General features: G+C 36.0%; 1 protein-coding gene across 1 annotated transcript in view; it reads left to right on the forward strand.

Annotated features, from left to right (window-relative positions):
• TYW5 (tRNA-yW synthesizing protein 5) overlaps nt 1-20229 on the forward strand; it is a 23750-nt gene extending 3521 nt beyond the window's left edge. The window contains exons 2-8 of the mRNA XM_011949963.1: nt 3180-3334; nt 7785-7854; nt 11518-11562; nt 12576-12713; nt 15110-15197; nt 15553-15669; nt 18229-20229. Of these exons, the coding sequence (XP_011805353.1) occupies nt 3180-3334; nt 7785-7854; nt 11518-11562; nt 12576-12713; nt 15110-15197; nt 15553-15669; nt 18229-18485 (870 nt within the window). The 3' untranslated portion in view covers nt 18486-20229. The remainder of the gene's footprint in view (nt 1-3179; nt 3335-7784; nt 7855-11517; nt 11563-12575; nt 12714-15109; nt 15198-15552; nt 15670-18228) is intronic.
• Nucleotides 20230-21489: the final 1260 nt, after the last annotated feature.

Raw genomic sequence — 21489 nt, forward strand, 5'->3', positions numbered from 1 at the left:
TTGTTATCTATTGTAAAAAAGGGAAGAGATAATGGAATATATGTTTTTAATCACTTTGCAAAAAAGAAATAAAGGAATGATAAGCCAAAAATTAATGAGATCGGTTATGCATAGGGGATGTGTGAGTATGAGATGGAAGAATGTGGATGGGGTGACTTTTGTATAGTTTTGATTTGGGTAATCACGTTAATGTTTTACATTCTAAAGTCATAAAATCAACAAGGATGGAAAAGTTATTTTTTAAAGCACCCTAATACAGAATATAAAAAGTAACACATGAACCTATTTAAGTGGGAGAGGGAGAAGTTACCCAAGTCACTTTTTTTAAACACAATACTTTAATTATATGTCCTCAATCTAAGACAGAAAGAACTGAAAACAAACTGAATTCTAGTTAGTACAGTAAGTCCTCATTTAACGTTCTCAGTAGGTTCTTGGAAGCTGCAGCTTTAAGGGAAATGACCTATAATGAAACCAGTTTTACCACAGGCTAATTGATAGAAACAAGATATAAGTTCCAGTGGCATATTTCTGGTCACAAAAACATCACCAAACTTGTAAATAAAGACCCAAAACATTTCTAATCTTAAACATTGAAGTAAATGTGAGCTACATGAACATTTAAGAAGGATTAATAAAAATAAATAATTACTCAATTTTTGGTGAATTGTTACGTGACAGTGGTCATAGTAGTGGTGGGTTAAATCAAGGAATAAATGTTTACAAATGGAAAATTGTAAGGAGCACCTCCTACCACTGAACAGTTCAAAACAAGTGTGGCAGGTTCACTGAGTGCTTTCATACTGACTTGTTTATTGTGCACTTGTATGATTATCATATGCTTTACAAATTTTTGTTTTACGTACTTTGTATTCACTTCTTCCTTCATTTTCCAACCTGCTTATTCCAGTTCAGGGTCACAGGTGGCCAGAGTCTATCCTGGCAGCTCAGGGCACAGGTAGGAACCAACCCTGGACAAGATACCATCTCATCTCAGGGCACACGCACACATACACACACGCGCGCGTGCACACACACACACACATGCGCTCATTCATGCTGGGACTATTTAGACATGCCAGTGAACCTAATGTGCACATCTTTGGGTTGCGGGAGGAAACTGGAGTACCCAGGGAAGGCCCACAGAGATGTGAGGACAACGCAAAAACTCTACTCAGACAGTGGCCCTGGCTAGGAATTGATTTTCTTTTTTTCCTCGTCTGTGTTACAACTTTATTTGAGGACCTGTTGTAGACATGTTTTTTTACAGTGGTGTGATCTAACAGTGGCAAAAGCAAATTCTGTGAATTCTGGGATTTTGCAAGTCATTAAACATTGAGGATAATGGGAACTAGGTTTCCCACGGCTGAAAACGGGAGTTGCAAATTCAGTAGATTATAATGAACCTTGAAATGTTTATGGCTCATACATACACCTGTTAGGTATATGTGTGTGTGCATGTATTATATATATATATGGACATATATGGAGAGAGAGCTGAACAGAATAGGTATATGCATATATGGGGTGTACGTGTATATATATTTGTGGGATATACATAGACCCTCACATATATCCTAGCTCTGTCCACTCAGAAGAAACCAGAGCTACTTTAAGAAATGACTGATCACAAGGCTGGGCAGAGAAAGTATAAAAGATGTTGGGTTGTGTTGTTTTGCCATAATGTAAGGAAGTGCCCCAGTTAAAAAGTCACAAGAAGCATCTTGAAGGGGCTTACTGGCCAAATCTGGAATAACTTGGGTGTCAAAATTATACCACTAGATTATTACCCAGTGAATAAAATAATTCAATGGAGAAGTTAGAGCTCATTTTGATATTAGGATGCCAACTAATAAATGTAGAAGAAATGATGGAGTTTAGAAAAATCACTGTTTTTTGTACTCATTGTAGCAAAACATCGTGTGCTACTTGATGTGGCATGCTGAGAAGGCTACACCACTCCTTTTGTGGCACATTCCTTTTCCAAAATGTGTAACTTGAGTCTAATTATGAAGAAACTTCAGATAAACCCAAATTGAAGGGTTTTCTAAAAATAGCTGGCCTATATTCTTCCAAAACGTCAAGGTCATAGAAAATAAAGAGGCTGACGATTAAACATTTCAGATTAAGAGACATAGCAACTAAATGCAATGTGACATCTCAGATTGAATTCTGGGTTAGGAAAAAACGCTAAAGGAAATCACTGGGACAATTAGCAAAATTTGAATATGGACTGTAGATTAGATAATAGTATTATGTCAGTGTTTTGCTTTTTGTTTTTTTGTGTGTGACGGAGTTTCACTCTGTTGCCCAGGCTGGAGTGCAATGGCACGATCTCAGCTCACTGCAACCTCCGTCTCCTAGGTTCAAGCAATTCTTCCACCTCAGCCTCCCGAGTAGCTGGGATTACAGACATGCACCACACTTCATTTTTTTTTTTTTTTAATTTTTATTTTTAGTAGAGATGGGATTTCACCATGTTGCCCAGGCTGGTCTCAAACTCCTGACCTCAAGCGATCCATCCTCGGCCTCCCAAAGTGTTGGGATTATAGGCGTGAGCTACTGCGCCCAGCCTACGTCAATGTTAAATATAATTTTGGTAATTATTCTGTGGTTATATAAGAGAATGTCTTTGTTCTCAGAAAATATACTTAAGTTTTTAGAGATAAGGACCATGGTGTAAGCAATTTAATCTTGAAATGGTTCCAGAAAAATTAAATTATGCCTAATTTAATTTCAGTTAATGATAATATGTCCTTCTCTTGACAGTAAGAACAAATCATAAAGCAAATGTGCAAAATGTTAACAGTTGGTGAATTGGGGTAAAGCGTTTACGGAAATTCTTTGTAGTGTTCTTAAAACTTTTTTATAAGTTTGAAATGACATCAAAATTAAAAGTTACAAAAATATTTGACTATAAAGTACAAATTTTAGTCATTATATATTGATGGTCTTGCAGTTTTGTTTTGTTTTTCTAATCTTGTTTTGTTCTAGATATTTTACATGGCCCCTCTTCTTGTTTTAGTGACAACATGAACTGTCAAAAGCTTTGAGGTCGAGCATCTTGGGAGCAACAGTCAGATCTTACTTGTTTTTTGTCTGCCTGTTGCCAAATACAGCTCTTGATGTGTCGTTAGTTTTCATGAATTTCGTTGTTGTATTTCTTTCCCCACTTGCAGAGAAAACCTCTTGTGTTGGAAGGGATTGATTTGGGACCATGTACAAGCAAATGGACAGTGGATTACCTAAGCCAAGTTGGAGGGACGAAAGAAGTAAAGATTCATGTTGCTGCAGTTGCACAGATGGACTTCATTAGTAAGAACTTTGTATATAGGTATTTTCTTCTGAGGTTTACTCTGGGGATACAAATAACTTTTTTAAAACTTTTAAAATATTTTTGCATTATTATACAAAGACCATATGGCATTTCATCTTTTGGCTGGTTTCATGTAATCATGGAATAGCTTACTGATTTTTAAAGAGTGGTTTTTAAAAGACAAGAATTCTGAGTTTACATAATTATACAATGACAATTTTTTATTTTATTTTTTATTTTTTTTGAGACAGAGTTTTACTGGGCCACCCAGGCTGGAGTGCAGGTGCGTGATTTCGGCTCACTGCAACCTCTGCCTCCTGGGTTCAAGTGATACTCCTGCCTCAGCCTCCCAAGTAGCTGGGATTACAGGCATGTGCCACTATGCCCAGCTAACTTTTGTATTTTTAGTAGAGACAGGGTTTCACCATGTTGGCTGGGCTGGTCTCAAACTCTTGGCCTCAAGTCATCCACCTGCCTCAGCCTCCCAAAGTGCTGGGATTACAGGCATGAGCCACCATGCCTGGCCAACAATTTTTTAAATAGGGTATATACCCAATACCTTCTGGAGTCATGGAAGGAAGAGAAAATTTCTGTAACTAGGGTTAGATTTCATACGAAGTTGGATGTGCCGTACTCATTCAATGCTTAATTAGTTGATCCTATCACATTAGTAACTGTTATCTAGAATAGGAAATTCTAAAAGGCTCGTGTTTTCTTTTTCTGTCCTCTCCAGAAAACCAGGACAAGCTATGTTTGGTATAATATTTCATCATCTTAGATAACTTTTAAAAATCATACTTAATTTTCCCTTTTGATAAAAGTTTTAAGTACCTTTAATTTCTCCCATGATTGTCATTTTATGCTGTGGAATTTCTTAAAAGTAAATAAGAAATAGTCAAAAGCTGCTGATTGTCTAAAGATGAAAGTTTTAAATGCTGTCATCTTGCAGATTTCATTTGCTATTTATTCCCATGAGTTTCATTTAAATTGTTAAATTAAAAACAAACAGCTTTCAAACTCTGAGCATGTGAAGTTCCCAGCAAATTCAGTCTATTGAAAAACCACGTAGTTCACAAGACTTCAATTTAGAGATGAGTTAAACAGAGCTTCTAATGTCCACAGCCATTCCTTTCTCATTAGTTTTCCAAGTTCATATAGCAGCTGCCAAAGCATTGCTCAGTTTTTAATCCTTTGAATAGTCACCATAATGGTTTAGTTATTAATAGTCCATGAATTGAATTTAATTGCCTTAAGTTTTTCCAAGTGTAGGAACTTTTCATTTTTTATCAAATTAAAAATGCCAGAACGATGAGTGTTTTTCAGCCGGCAGTTAATGATGTTTATTTTCCAGGGAGTCCAATGCCATAACAAATGAGTACTGAAACTTCATCTTGAATTGCCTTGATGTTTTGTCATGTCTTTTTAAACTTTTCAAAACTTGTTTTTGAAGCACATACATTATGTAATAGTTCCTATCGCAGCTTCCGCCAAGCCTTTCACTAGAGCTACTAAAAAGTTGCAAGATTATTTTTTTAGTGCAACAAAAAAAAAAATAGGTTTAGTCATTTTTAGCATTTACCAGGCAGTAGGAAAGAAGGAATGCAACCAGGCCACAGAGTGACTAGAAAGTAAGAAACCCTGCACACAAATATATATTATTATTATCACTTGAAAGTGAGGTTGCTTTTATGCTTTATCAAACATTGGAAGAGTGATACATTAACAAGTATGAACTTTTACTTCTTTCTTCTTGGTAGCGCTCATTGTTCAGAGTCAGGAGAGTATGGACAAAAGAACCTTGTGTGGTGAAAGGATATTGTTGGCATTCTTCTGATCATAGATTTTTTTTAAAAAAAGTCTCATCATGTAAGGTTTGCCACATCTTCCTGTCACATCCTGTAATTCCTGTCATCATCTTGCTCTTGTTTATTGTACTCTCATCAGTTCTGATCTTGATTTTATAAAGCAGCCTTTTCCAAACGGGGAACAAGACAGTGAAGGGCTTTCTTCTTCTTTTTTAAAATGTTGATGACTACTTGCATGCTGCAGAAGGGTACATTGTCATTGTTGTTAACCCCACCATCTGTCCTTTGCAGAGCACTTATTATATTCCAGGTACTGTGCCAAGCCATCTAGGTTATATTACTCATTTCAACTCCAGAACAATCTGTGAGGCAGATATTTTTAATAATAATTTCACAGATGAGGAAAGAGAGGTTAAAAATATTAAGTAACTTCTCCAGGATCACATAGCTTGAAGTGACGGAATGCAAGGTGTTTACTCTAATTTCCCTGACTCCACGGAGCCCATGATTAAGCCTTCTTTGACATTACCTTCCTTACTGGTACTGCCAATCCAGACAAATGGCACTTTAATAACCAATGCCCTTCTTTTTGAAGCATGAATAGGATAGATTTTTAAAAAGCCAAAGAACTTCCCAATTTACATACCTAATTTCTCCCCCATCTGGGCTTAGTAGAAGCTATGACAGGTACCATTACCTAGGAGAGAAGGTTGCTGGTGGCATCCCAGTTCTGCTTCTCTGGGCTGAGCTACTCTGTCTGCTCTTTCAGGGTCACTATTCTGCTCTGTTTTTCTAAAAGTCTTGAAACACTTTTTTGTTCTCCCTAGTAAGAAAGCTAAGCCTGGGTAAATGCAGCAATTATAGTAGTAGCTATGGTCCAGATAAACTTCCCCACTGGCCCAGACAAAGATGCTTTGAAGAATGAAAGCAAGAAGGAATGAAGGGTATATGGTGAGGTCAGAGATGGGAAACATAGAGTAGGAGAATGCCAAGTAAATTTGTTGATATTAGTCAGACACTATTTATAGTCAAAGAAATAGTACTCTGCATTGGTCTAAGTAGATGGCAGATCCCTCTTTTCTCTCCTGCAGTGCTCACTCCACATAATTACCAGCGGTGGCCTCAAGTTCAGATTGACATACAGAGCACCCACCAATCCATAACCTGGCTTCAGATTCCCTTACCTTTCTGCAGGAGGATATAAGGCAGGGAACGGCATTCTAGCAGGATAGTATCAGTGGAGTCTTTATACAAATCCAGGGACTGTTTTTTGACTCATCAAGTTACAGCTTAGTTGTAAGGGAGTGAGACAATGGAGGTAGTATAGAAACACCTGAGCTTAGGTAAAACATATGGTCCATAGAAACCAGTAGCTTGAAACACCCCAGGAACTTAGCTTCTGCATTCCTCCAAGGACCATACTCAGGAGAGTTGCACTACACACAGGAAAGCCAAATCATCTGCTTCTGAACAAGTATTTGTAGTCCATTTATAGGCCACCTAGTGCAAACATAATTCATCTATCGGGTTATTTTTACAATAAACAGTGTTACTTGATATCACAACTGAATTCCACATTTATCTTTAATTTTTTTGTATTCAACGTAATTCATGGGTTCACACCGTGTTTGTGTTTACCCAGTATGTTTCTGGGAAAACAGTGCAAGGAGAAAGTAAGCTGGCCCAAGGTCATCTTCTCATAGAGAAGGAGAAAGTATTCAACCTTTTCTTTCAACTTTCTCAGTACAGAGTTCAAGTGGTAAGATATTTAGTAATAAGACTGAAAAGATTACAGCTTTTAATCACACAAGTTTGGAGGCAGGAGTGTAGTGGGGGTAGCAGAGGAGAGGCTTTTGAGGACTCATTGTCTTGTTACCTGTACCATATCATCTTCATTTACAGGGCAATACTTTTGATTCTAGAGAGTAAAGGGATAGATGCAATCTGGTGTAAGAATATCCTTCTGGCTCAAGAGTGTGATGTAAAGGAAACAAATTTTGCTTCCACAGTGTTCAGCCCTGTTCATCAGGATGGAAGGAGACAGGCATTTGGGCAGAAATTTTGAAGAATAAAAATTGGTCACTTCACTGGAATTCTCCTTGAACTATTCCTCAGAAGCCTTAAAATGATAGAGGGTGGTGCAGCAGGATGAGAGCAGTGTTACTGGCTTCTGTGTTCTGTGATATGCCAAAAGGCAGGAATATGGGGGGTGGTTATCTTCATGGGACCATTTGTGTACTGTCTCTTCCAAAGTAACACTAGTAGTTTGCCCCACTTTTCACAAGATTTGTTTTGCCATGACACTTAAAAACAGGTAGCAATCAGAACCTGAAAGTCTGTATATTTACAAAGGTCATCAGATACCATGGAAACATTTTTCTATCATAACTTGGAATAGAATATTGACCTATGGAAGGATCCATTTGTACCATAGGTTTTGAAATCTTTAATTCCAAAATTTCAGACAACTTAGGTCAAGTAAACATACTGCTCAATAAGTTTTGAAAAGTTAGAATTTCACGTAATAGGTTATAATAAAAATTACAGATATTATAAAACAGGAAATTATATCCAACTCCAACAAGCCTTTATGTATAGTGATTAGATTCTTACTAGTTGATCTGTTATTATTAAGTCCAAGAATTCTTTTGTGTTTATTTCAGAACTTTACCTTTTGACCAGTTGGTCCAGAGGGCAGCTGAAGAGAAGCATAAAGAATTCTTTGTTTCAGAGGTAATTGCTTTTAACATTTTTAAAATAAGGCATTAATATGTATATACTAAATGGATTTCCTTATGAAGGAATAGTAGATATACAAGAGCTATAGCCTTCTCTGATAGACATTTGTAAGATTTGGTTGGATGCATGATAGACTGTAGCTCTGCTATTTATTAGCTCTCAAACTTTGCCCAAATTATTTTTCTGTACTTCACTATACTCATCTGTGAAATGGGGGCAATAATAGTACCTATTTTATAAAGTGTTTGTGAGGATTAACTAAATAAAATCAGTAAAATACTTAGCAGTGCCTGATGTGTAGAAATTACTCATTAAATGTTAGCTATTAATGTTACATCTTTTTAAAATGCTTTGGTCTGATATGCCAACTTCAAATGCTAATGGAAAACTTCATTTTCGTATCTATTGACTATTAGACTGTTTCTGTATTCTTATTATAAATGTGATTTCTTGGCTGGGCGCGGTGGCTCAAGCCTGTAATCCCAGCACTTTGGGAGGCCGAGACGGGCGGATCACGAGGTCAGGAGATCGAGACCATCCTGGCTAACACGGTGAAACCCTGTCTCTACTAAAAATACAAAAAAAAAACTAGCCGGGCGAGGTGGCGGGCGCCTGTAGTCCCAGCTACTCCGGAGGCTGAGGCAGGAGAATTGCTTGAACCCGGGAGGCGGAGCTTGCAGTGAGCTGAGATCCGGCCACCGCACTCCAGCCCAGCCTGGGTGACAGAGCAAGACTCCGCCTCAAAAAAATAAATAAATAAATAAATAAATAAATGTGATTTCTTTTGTGTATATTTGCTATAATATTTTTTCAGGATTAAATGTGGAAGAATTCTACTTAATTATACGGTAGCTTTAAATAATTCAATTTAAATACCTTGAGATAAGGCATCAAGGCCTTGTATATAAATATGTTTTTAAAAATTTCCTGTGTTGGCCAGGCACAATGGCTCACATCTGTAATCCCAGCACTTTGGGAGACCAAGGCGGGTGGATCACCTGAGATCGGGAGTTCGAGACCAGCCTGACAAACGTGGAGAAACCCCGTCTGTACTAAAAATACAAAATTAGCTGGGCGTGATGACGCATGCCTGTAATCCCAGCTACTTGGGAGACTGAGGCAGGCGAATCGCTTGAACCCGGGTGGCAGAGGTTGTGGTGAGCTAGATTGCGCTATGGCACTCCAGCCTGGGCAACAAGAGCGTTAATTGTCTCAAAAAAAAAAAAAAATTCACTGTGTTATTCAAAAGCACATTTTAAAAACAAATTGCTTTTTAAGCTTTGAATAAACCTGTTTTCTGCATTTGAGCCAGCTGGGCTGGGCAGTTTGGTTCCAAAAGGTGTTGCATTTTTACAGTCCTCTTGTCAGGTAATAGTTACACTAGATTATTGCCGCAATACTCACAAACTCTGTAGGTCTGTGATTCTGTAGTATAACCAAAGTATATTTTTAAATTGATTCCATTAGCTACACCTGAGAACTGTTTTCTAACTTTATAGCCATGCTTTAAACATGTATATTCAGTTCCCCTTTGGTACTTTCCTGTCTAAGGGTAATCAGTGGTATAGATTTAAATAGCCATGAAATGTGAAGTAAAAGAAATAGACACATGGTAAAAGATTAAAGTCTAAAAATTATGGAAAGTATGTAAACAAGATCAACATGAACTGTCAGTTTGGTCCTCTAGGAAGCAGATGCTGAGATGGAATTAGGAGTGCAAAAGGCTTGTTAAATAGGAGAAATACCTGTGAAAGGAAATGGGGGGAAACAGGATTGGATAGGGGAAGCCATGAGCTGTAGATACAGATCTGACAGTCTCTGCTGACTCATTGGAACTCCTGAGCAGACTGCCTGTGAGAAAAGTCCTGCACTGGGTGGCAGTGTCTAGGTCTTTTAACAGCTTAAGTCACTGGTTGGGACTACCCCAAGAAGAGCATGACCTAGGTTCCAATCCTGAAGTGGACCTGAAGAAGTTAACAGCTGGTAGCTCTAAGCTAATCACACTCCTTGCAGTTAAGCAGTGAATTCTTTCTTGAAGGAATTTCTGAGCAGTGCACTTCTGTGTCTGCTGCATTAATTTTATTTTTTAAATCTTGAAATGTTAGAACTAGTAGAAAACCCTTAGAATTTTGAAGAACATATTTTGAAACCTATTAGCCAGTAATTTATAGAATCTATGTGATGTGGTGCTAGCTAAAAATAGAAAAATACTGAGAGTTCAATTAAAACCTCAATCATCAATTTATGTCTTAAGATAAATATGAAGATCTTTTGAAGTTTATGTTATAATGCTCAGTGTTGGGTGAAAGAGGCAGAATTCTGAGTTTGGATTGTCCAAGTGCTTGACTTGGTATATCTCACTTCACTAACAGTGAATGTTTTATAATTCAAACAGTTCTCTATTTAGGTACTTGGTGAAGGATAAATGATAATTTTTGGCCGCACACAGTGGCGCATGCCTATAATCCCAGCACTGTGGGAGGCCAAGGCAGGAGGATCACTTGAGTCCAGGAATTTGAGACCAACCTGGACAACCTTGCGAGTCTCCTTCTCTACAAACAGTAAAAATAATTAGCTGAACGTCCCAGCTACTTGGGAGACTGAGGCAGGAGGATTGCCTGAGCCCAGGAGGTTGAGGCTGCAGTGGGTGTGATCGCATCACCACACTCCAGCCTGGGTGACAGAATGAGACCTTGTCTCAAAACAATTAATTAATTTAAAAAATTTAAATCATGATTTTTTTTAAATGATCAGTTTAAGTTTACTACAATAAAATTATATTTTTCTGATTCATACAAGAGCTGAATCTTAAGCATTTGGCTTGAGAATTGATAGGCAGGGATAGGCTTAGCTTGATAAAATGCAGTGTTCTCAAGTTTAAAAAAATATATTATTAAAAGCATAAGGTATCTGTTACTGTACATTTGTATTATATTTACTAAGTATTAAGACACTATTAAAATAAGAGTCTAAATAATTTGGAATGTAAAGACTAAATCATTGTAGCTTTAGAGATGGTATGTATATGTGGCCTTTAGAATTTATTCTCCTTATTGTTTTTTGGATCCAGTCACTATCATGAGCAACATATTAAAGACATTTCTTCATATGGCCACCAGAGAGCATTAGTAGAAAGGGTAAGAGAATTGAATTTTTTTTTTTTTTTTCTTTTTTGAAACAAGGTCTTGCTCTGTCAGCCAAGCTGGAGTGTAGTATCACGATCATAGCTCACTGCAGCCTCAGCCTCCCAAGTAGCTGGGACTACAGGCACGCACCACCATGCCCAGCTAATTTTTTGTATTTTTTTGTAGGTGGTGTCTCACTCCGTTGTCCAATCTGGTCTTGAGCTCTTGGACTTAAGCAGTCTTCCTGCCCTGGCCTCCCAGAGTGCTAGGATTACAGTTGTGACCCCTCACGCCCAGCAATAATTGAACTTTTTAGAAAACTACTTAACTGGGTCAGATTTTAAGACTTGTTTCCTTCTTTACTTCCTAATATTTTTGAAGTGAAGGTGTTTTACTTTTTCCATAGTTCTCAGTACATAATTTTTTTTTACTTTTAATTATTATGAATACATGATAGCTGTACGTATCCTAGTATTTTTATATTTAAAAAAGTAAAATATTGCTGATGTTATTTTTCTTTGGGATGTTTAAGGATGAGAAATACTACTTACGGTCACTTGGAGAAGACCCTAGAAAGGTAAGAATTCTAAATGTAAAACAATTCCCTAAAATCTAAATGGTCGTATATATGTTAACTGGCAACACTGTAATTTTTATACTTACTGCCTGACATATTCCCTGTTCTGTCCTTTTCCATTCTTTTCCCAGTGATGTGTGCCCCTGAATAAGAAGTAAGATGATTAAAAATTGATTACTTAGTATTCAGGTAGGCCTGTAGAATCTTAGTGTTTTTAGTCATCTAATCTCTATATAATAAGAAATCTCATCTACTGTATATTTTATATGTGGCGACTCAGTTAATAAAATATTAATTTGAAATAATTAGTAGAATCCTGAATAGTTCATTGTATAAGTTTTAACATGTATTCAGAGTCAAATTAGTATGGCTGCCATATTAAGGAGTAGTCCCTAAAATGATCAAATAAGATTACTTTTTCCATTTATGTCACCATTTAGTTGTTCACCCTCTCTTTTAGTCCCCTCCCTCAGTAGAATTCACAGGTTTTATGTAGGTGATGACTAGTAATGTTAGTTCAAGGTGTTGACTCCTGAATATTAGAGTGAATGACAATTGTGTAATTCTTGCTTAAAGTAGAAAGAACCTTTCTATTATTGAAGCATATTGAGCTTAACAGTAGTGATACTATTAAATCTGCAATCTTGTTACACAGCCTGGTATTTCTTCATTTGAAAGATCATATATCGGCCAGGCAAGGCAGCCTCATGCCTGTAATCCCAGCACTTTGGGAGGCTGAGGCGGGTGGATCACCTGGGGTCAGGAGTTTGAAACCAGCCTGGCCAACATGGGAAATCCCATTTCCACTAAAAATACAAAAATTAGCTGGGTGTGGTGGGAGGTGCCTATAATCTCAGCTACTTGGGGGAGAGAGAGAGAGAGAGAGATCCTGTATTTGGCACATGGTCACATCATAGTATTTTAAAGCAGTGAACAAAGTTTGCTTGCCCCAGTCTGCCTTAATATCATAGGGTCTAATCTGATGTTTTCTTTTTATGTTTCTGTAAATGCAGGATGTTGCAGATATCAGAAAGCAGTTTCCTTTGTTGAAAGGAGATATTAAGTTTCCAGAATTCTTCAAAGAGGAACAATACTTTTCCAGTGTTTTTCGAATTAGTTCACCAGGATTACAACTATGGACTCATTATGATGTATGCTACATAAATGAGAAATTTAAAGCTACAATAGATCTTTTGCATTATAGCTTTAACAGTTTCAGCTTCCTATAGGTTATCCTAAAGATCTGTGTAATTCACTGAAACATGACTTTTGAAAATAGGTGCTGTGCATAGCAGTGATAGAGGAATGAATTATTTTGCTAATGGCAAAAGAATTGGTTCCTCACATTTGTATTTCCCTGTGGTCCTATTCTTGATTCATCATCATATATATACCAAGTTTTACGAAGTGATTTTTTTTTCCATGTGAAAAATGGCCACCAGATAATGGGGGAAACTGTATTGGAAAAAGCGATAAGCATGTAGTATGAGGAGGTATAAATGATACACATGACTCTGGCCACCCAGAGATCCATAACTCTCTGGGTCATCCAGAGTTACGTTATTCAGGAAAAAGGCCGAAGCTTGTTGAGTCATTACCAATTGTAAGAATTTGGGGATGTCTGAAGATCTTATATATGCCTTGAGAATGTCAAATATCTACTGTATTTGTAGGGTAGCAAAAATGTGTACAAGATTGATATTGATCAGCCGGGCACGGTGGCTCATGCCTGTAATTCCATCACTTTGGGAGACCGAGGTGGGCAGATCACGAGGTCAGATCGAGACCATCCTGGCTAACACGGTGAAACCCCGTCTCTACTAAAAATGTAAAAAATTAGCTGGGCGTGGTGGCGGGCACCTGTGGTCCCACTTACTCCGGAGGCTGAGGCAGGAGAATGGCGTGAATCCAGGAGGTGGAGCTTGCAGTGAGCCGATGGCGCCATTGCACTTCAGCCTGGGTGACAGAGTGAGACTCTGTCTCAAAAAAAAAAAAAAATTTGATCTTGATTATTTGTGGTGTTATTTTGTTTGCTTAAGTTTATGTACACATCTATAAGCATTTAAAAAACATTAAAAATACTAGTATGGTATATGGTTTGGTGTAGAAGTAGAGAAACTTAAGGAAGGTAAAAGAATATCTAACAAGTTTCCAAAGGAAAAAAAAGTTTAAGTTATAAATCACACTATAACATTTTATACATGTGTTTTATAATTGAGACCCTCTTGGGAGGATTTTACTATAGTCAGTAAATCTGTAATTAAATGAAATAGACATAAACTCTTAGCATATTTTGCAGTTTTATATGAATAACGTGAGAAAATCATGTGGTAATACATTTTAACTATATTCTATGATGATGATGATGATGATGATGACGATGATGATGATGATGATGATTGTTGTTTTTTGAGACAGTCTTGCTCTTTCACCCAGGCTGGAGTGCAGTGGCACGATCCCAGCTCACTGCAACCAGTCCCTCGCAGGTTCAAGCGATTCTCGTATCTCAGCTACCTGGATAGCTAGGATTACAGGCATGCACAACCACACCCGGCTAATTTTTTTTATTTTTAGTATAGATGGGGTTTTGCGATGTTGGCCAGGCTGGTCTCGAACTCCTGACTTCAAGTGATTCGCCCACCTCGACCTCCCAAAGTACTAGGATTACAGGCGTGAGCCACCGCACCCAGCCTCTATGATTATGTTTTAAATTTTGAGTAGTATCCCTTTACATAAATTATAATAGAATGTAATATATAAAGCTTTTATTATAAAATTAAGTCAGAGGAACACTAAGTAAAGGGTTAGTACTAAAAGGAAGAATGTTTAGGTAGAAGTAAAAAATCATGAATATATCTTGCTTAGTGTTTATCTTAAATCCTTAGCTGAGAATTATGTGGCTCTGCCTTTAACATTTTTTCACAATCTATACCAAGAAAGTATACCATTACATTCATGGGAAAAGATTGCTCCAATAATAAATATATATTAAGAAAATCTGTCATAAATCATACTGTTTGCAGAAAATAAAAAAAGAAAATCTGTGAGATTATATTCCTATAGAAATAATTTGAAAATCAAGATACCTATAATAAAATTATGGATGAACATATGTAAAGAGTGTAGCAGTGGTTACAGCAGTACCTTGTATTTTCCTAGCATCTGATTTTTCTAAGTGATTTTACTCTGTTGTCTCATTTTGGGCTTATAGCATTGCTTAACAGATAGTAAATATTCACCAAGGGGAGCCTTAAATAGGCTTAACTATGCTGTCAGTTAATGGTGAGGCAAAGGCAAATAGTTTTCTGACTCCACATTTTCTAATTTGCCAAGTCTTCCCATTTTAGGGCAGTACTCCAGAAATGTCTTTAAGGCCCAGTTGTTTATAGAATACCAATGTTTTTATTGTTAGGTAACTGTAAGAGTTAAGTAAAGTAAGTCAAGTCTCATTAAAGGATCGGGTTTGCAGTTAAAGTTTAGAATGCCATTGGTTCTATTTATTTGAATTTTAGATAATGATTACCCATAAGCTTTTATTGGTTTTCAGGTAATGGATAATTTGTTAATACAAGTGACAGGAAAAAAGCGTGTTGTACTCTTCAGTCCTCGAGATGCCCAGTATTTATATTTAAAAGGTATGGGATTTTTCTTTAAGTTTATATTTCTGAAGTCTATTCAGTTACTCTTTTTGAGAAATCTCTTGATTCTTATAGGAAAAGAACACTTTAGGACTTAATCGTAATTGTATTTGTGTATATATGTAATAACAGGTTCAAATTTGATAATTATATTACATGGATATCATCATCAGAATTAAAGAGTGAGTCACTGAAAATTGTCTTAGGTGTCAGTAGCATAGTAATTCTCACAGTGTGGGTACAGTAAGTAACTGGATAGAAAAGAATAAATTTTCAAATTTATATTTGTGATTACTTTTTTTAAAATGCTAACTTTGCTGAATCTATATTATCCCTTTTTGGAATTTTTTAGGTACTAAATCAGAAGTACTGAATATAGATAACCCAGACTTGGCTAAATATCCACTTTTTTCCAAGGCTAGAAGATATGAATGTTCCCTTGAAGCTGGTGATGTATTATTCATTCCTGGTAAGATTTCTAGACCTCACTAATGTGCTATTTATAAAATGTGTACTCTGTCACTCATCCTTCATGTGATTTTTTTTTTTTAGTACAAACATGTATTTGTTATATGTATCTGGTCCTATACGAGATGATTTTTAGACAAAACTCTGTGTGTGTGTGTGTGTGTGTGTGTGTGTGTGTGTGTTTAAAGCAGGACTAGGCAAACTTATAAAACAGTCCTTGCACTTTTGGCCTGTAAATTAACAGGTCTTGCACTTTTGGCCTCAAGCAATCCTCCCACCTTGAACTTTGGGAGGCTAAGGTGGGAGGATTGCTTGAGGCCAAAAGTGCAAGACCAGCACGGGCAACATAGTGAGACCCTGTCTCTACAAATATAAATAAATAAATTTAGTCAGGCATGGTGGTGTGCATCTGTAAGTCCCAGCTGCTCGGGAGGCTGAGGCAGAAGGATCTCTTGGGCCCAGGAGGTTGAGGTTGAAGAGGCTGATGCCATGGCATCATGGAATCACTGTACTCCACCCTGAGCAACAGAACAAGACCCTGTGTCTAAATAAACTAAATTAACAGTCTTGCTTTCAAGGGCAACCTATAAAAATAATACTATACTCTAAACTATTTTACTAAGTGACGTCAAGACAGACACTTTTTTTATGGCTTTTATTTTTTTTTATTATTATTTTCCAAGTAAGACACTTTATATCTGGGAAAAGATTATACTGGTTGGTTTTTAAAATTTTTTTTTTAATATTATTATTATACTCTATTTTATTAAATGACATCAAGTAAGACACTTTATATCTGGGAAAAGATTATACTGATTAGTTTTGTAAATTATTTTATTTTTAAAATATTTCTGTATTTTAGAACTTTGTCACTTATTTACCAAAAAAAATGATAAATATCTTTCAAGGCCAAAACAGATGAAAGATTTCATTAAATATTAAAATGTTATAATCTCAACACCTGTAGTATCATTTGTGTACATTATTTTTCTATACAGTCTGGATTTGTGTCACTTAATTTCTTTGTTCCATTAATAGGCATTAGTTTGAAAGTCCATAAAGTTCAATACAACAAGGTAATTAACATCTGTAATTAGTACTTAAAAGTGAACTCTTGAAGATTACAAAAGTCAAAATTAAAGGGATATGTTAACAAATTCTATTTATAATTATAGTTCCATATTTAATATATTAAGAATCATTAATACTTCTTTTCATTGATAAAAATAATATTAATAAAGATAGATATTTATTTCATTTGGGACTAGCTAAATTCCTTGAAGACAAAGAACTATGTTTTGTTCATCTTTGTTTTCCCCAAAATGGCCTGATATAATGGCTTTCATATAATCATTTATAAAAATTTGGTTGACTTTTTATTCTTATTTTCATTGAAAGCAACCCATGTATTAGTCTTCAAATCCATTGCCATCTTTTAAATTTACATTTTTGGTTTTTGTATCTTGGGAGCATGATTAAGGTCTATGTAGTTTTCCCTTATTCTTCATACAATTGTTTTAAGAAAAAAAAATAGAAATACTGAACATTTGCATATATTTTTAAACAAAAGCAAAATTCCCATCTTTGGGTTTAAATTCAACTGAATGGTTAGCATTTTCTTCCTATTATATTGAATAAGGGAAAAAAAGGATTCTGAAAGAAAGTGTAGTTAAGATTAAAACCATGTTTGAAAATTAGTTTTCCAAATCAAAATATGTTAAGCTTTTGTTTTTCCTTAAACACTCTTAGAATAAGTTTCTAAAATTTAAATCTCCCTTTCACAGGATTAAAAGGGTTTTTCCGTGATTAGTGTTCCATCTTTGTTATATCGTGGTATTGCTTTAGTATTCCTCTAGCACCTATATTCTGAAAATGTTTAGATTCAATTGAAAATAAAGAAGTAAACTTCTCAGTAAAAGGAAAAAAATTAATTAGGTATATAATAAAGTTTACTCATCATTTCCACCACCAAAATATTTGCTATAGTGGTGTATACTATTTATAAAGGAGCTGAAAGAAATGTAAGACGATTATAATTGCATTCAAAATATAAAACGAGGAGGCTATAATGAATACGAATGTAAGCAAGTTAGAAAACCAAATTGCAGCTTGAACAGGAAGTCTTTAGGGACAAAAGTATTATAATGAATCAGAAAAGGTCAGAGATACTCCTCAAGTAATTGAAATGTTCTGTGTACCAAAAAATAAACACTTTGATGTGGTTCCATGACTCAGGAAGTATAAACAAGTAAAACACAGCCCTAGATTAGAGAACTGCAAAACAAATATATCTTTATTATGTCTTTCAAGTTTAAAGGAAAAATTGCTATTTCTAAAGGTTTTAAAAGTAAGGGTTGTGCTATTGACACTTTAAATTTGTTGGCAATTCATAAAAGTTAAAATGATTCTGTTAAAAGCCTGGAGTGTGCTAACGAAGGGATCTGGTTACAAGAATTATTTCTTACATTGGCTATATGCAATTCGTGATATTTCACTGACATTTTGGGTTTTTTTTTAACTGTAGGTTTTATTTTTAACTTGTTTTTTAAACTTTCTCCAGCTTTATGGTTCCATAATGTAATTTCTGAAGAGTTTGGAGTGGGAGTGAATATCTTTTGGAAGCACCTTCCATCTGAATGCTATGATAAGACAGATACCTATGGAAACAAAGATCCTACAGCAGCATCAAGAGCTGCACAAATTTTGGACAGAGCCTTGAAAACACTGGCCGAATTACCAGAGGAATATAGGGACTTCTATGCACGACGAATGGTCCTACACATTCAAGACAAAGCCTACAGCAAGAACTCTGAGTAAATAATGAAGTGAATGCAATGTACATTAACACTTTAGTAAGGTATAATAATATAAATTGTTCTGTTAAAATAGGAAAGATACATCAGATTTACAGATTATATAAGTATGAAGGGCTGTTTGTGTGCATTCTACTTGATATAGACTGTTATAATTAAAGAATGCTGTGCTTGGACCACTATTTAACATTCAGATGCTGACCACTAAAAGTCCAACTTAAAATGACTTAAAAACAGTAAGAAAATATATTGAATCACAATACACAAAATCTATTGACAGAATGGGCTGCAGTGTTTCTGATCCAGTGATTCAGTAATGTCATCAAGAACCTTGAGAGCCCGTCTCCACACCCCACCCCCTTTTCAACCACAACATTGGCATCATCCTAAGGCTGGCTACCCTCGTGGTCATGGGATGATTGCCAGTAGCAGTTGGAGCCTTGTGCATCTTCATTTACATGCAGCGGAAGAGTCAGGCTGGATTCCAGGGGCCCCGTGCTAATATGAGAAAGCTTTCCCAGAATTCATTTTCCATATCCTTAGGTCTCATTGCTCTAAAGTAACTTAGACCTGTCCATCCCTAAGCCAGTCACTGGCAAAGAGTTTGGAATAACCTTTATGGCAGTCAGGTCCACTGGAGCTGAGAGTAGAAGTGGAGGCCACATAAGGGATATATGGGGGCAGAAAGGATAGTTTTTTTTTTAAATCTTGGTTCTGATAGGAAAAACATGAGCAACCAACAATATTTATTACATCTGCCTAGAAGCAGAATTTTTTGAGGAACTTTAAAAAATGTACAGATACTTAGGTCCCAACTTTGTAGACTGATTCATGTTTGGGATTTGGTATAGGAACTTAGTAGACCTCACAGGGTGTTTTGATGCATAATCAGAGCTGAGATCAACTGCACCTGATGATAGTGACTTGCATTATTAGTTTTGTGATTAGTCCAAAACAAATGTTTAATCTGATCTTGACTTTTCTTGCCACCCAGTATGTCAGGTCTGTCTTTTTTTTGGTTTTCGAATGTTAGAAAATAAATGTTTTAATTTATACCTATGTCTAAACCTTAGCCTAATTAAAGATTTCCCAACTTTTTTCTCCACTTATCCCTTTTTTAAAAGAAAAAATTACTTAAAGAATGAATAAATGAGATCCTAAAAGTGTTGTCATTGAAGACAGTGAGCCATTGTGTGTGGATCTCTGCTTTGCTTTGTTTTGTACCTAGTAATTATATTGCAGTGTCATTGAAGACCAGATAATCTTCGCTGAACATAAATGTGTTCATCTAAAGCAATCTCTTAGTACATCAATTTGGTGCATTTTAGAGAAAATCATTTTCTCTATTGAAGAGAATCCATCCACTCATGTCCTATAAATTATAGTAAATAAGAAAGGAAAAGCATATAAAACATTCTGAATTTCCTAGGTGTCTTTGGAAACAGGTTAAGTTACTCAGGTGAATAAAAGTGAAAAAAGTCTTGTCAGAAAAGGAATGATTATATTAGTCAAATTTAATTACCAGATTTTGATCTTCTTTACTTTAAGCAAAGCAAAGAACTTCTTTAATGATCCCTTGTCCTTCAGTAAGGAAAAAGACAAAACTCTCCTTAGTTTACACAATATTTATGGTTTTTAATAAATCTTGTTTTTTTCTTAACCAGCAAGATAATTGATACAAAGTATAAATCCAGAGTCATGTAGAAAACTTGGAAGTATCAATAAAACAGATTACAGTTTGTGCACTGCATATTCATCTTAATTGTTTAATGGAGAAGCAAACTGGATGACCTGAGACAAAATAACATTTATCTATGAAGCTTATTTTCCTCATCTTTAAAACAGAACTACAAAAATGCAGAGAGATAGTTCAAGGGCAGGCACATAATTGATGACTGGTGCTAGTTCTTTAATTATATTCCTTCTTTGCTAAGAGATTTGAGGTAGCTCCTGTTGCAGTATTAATTTATATTTAGAAAGTTAGAGAACTTTCCTTTGGGATGTTTTAAAATTATTTCCCTGGTCATAATTTTTAATATTAGGGTCTATGTATTTCAAATACAAAATAATCTTTTTTTCCTATGGGTTAAGACCAAATGAGATGTTTGTTTTTAACGTATAAAATATTACACAGTGTATGTTAGCACAACTTCTCAGGAATTCTTAATCTTAGAACTTTTTTATTGAAAGAGATCTTAGAAGCCATCTAACCAACCCAGATTGCTATCTGGGCTCACACAGCTATGGGTGATAGAAGCTGGGATTAGTTGTAACCAGTAATTCTCCATTCTTTCTCCCTAATGTGCAGCACCTCTCCAGTACTTCTGAATAGATTACATAGCTTTTCTTTGGCTAGTTTGGGGGCTTGACCTGATGCAAAAATGGAATTTTTTTCCTCTGCCAACAAAATTTCTCACTGCACTGCTTGCTACACAGACAAGATTCAAAATAAAAGTAATGATGGGTCAGGTGCGGTGGCTTATGCCTGTAATCCCAGCACTTTGGGAGGCCAAGGCGGGCAGATCACAAGGTCAGGAGATCAAGACCATCCTGGCCAACATGGTGAAACCCCATCTCTACTAATAATACAAGAATTAAATATGTTACATGAAAAACATATTTGAAACTGTACTGCCATTTGTGTAAAACAAGGTACGTGGTGTGTGAACACCTTATTTGCATATGCATATAATTATCTCTAAGGATGCACAAGAAACCAGTGATAGTTATGCCTCCAAGAAGAGGTTCAACTAGGTGGGCCGATTGGAATCTGCAGTTTTGTATTATTTGGACTTTTGTTTATATTATCCTTTCAAAATACATTGTAAAAATACTGTATGCATTGAGGTGGGCGCATCATCTGAACTCAGGAGTTCGAGACCAGCCTGGGCAACATGGCGAATCTTTGTCTCTACCAAAAATACAAAAAATTGGCTCAAGCCTGTAATCCCAGCACTTTGGGAGGCCGAGACGGGCGGATCACGAGGTCAGGAGATCAAGACCATCCT

The sequence above is a fragment of the Colobus angolensis genome, unplaced genomic scaffold, assembly GCF_000951035.1.
Source record: "Colobus angolensis palliatus isolate OR3802 unplaced genomic scaffold, Cang.pa_1.0 Scaffold30, whole genome shotgun sequence".
Classification (NCBI taxonomy): Eukaryota; Metazoa; Chordata; class Mammalia; order Primates; family Cercopithecidae; genus Colobus; species Colobus angolensis.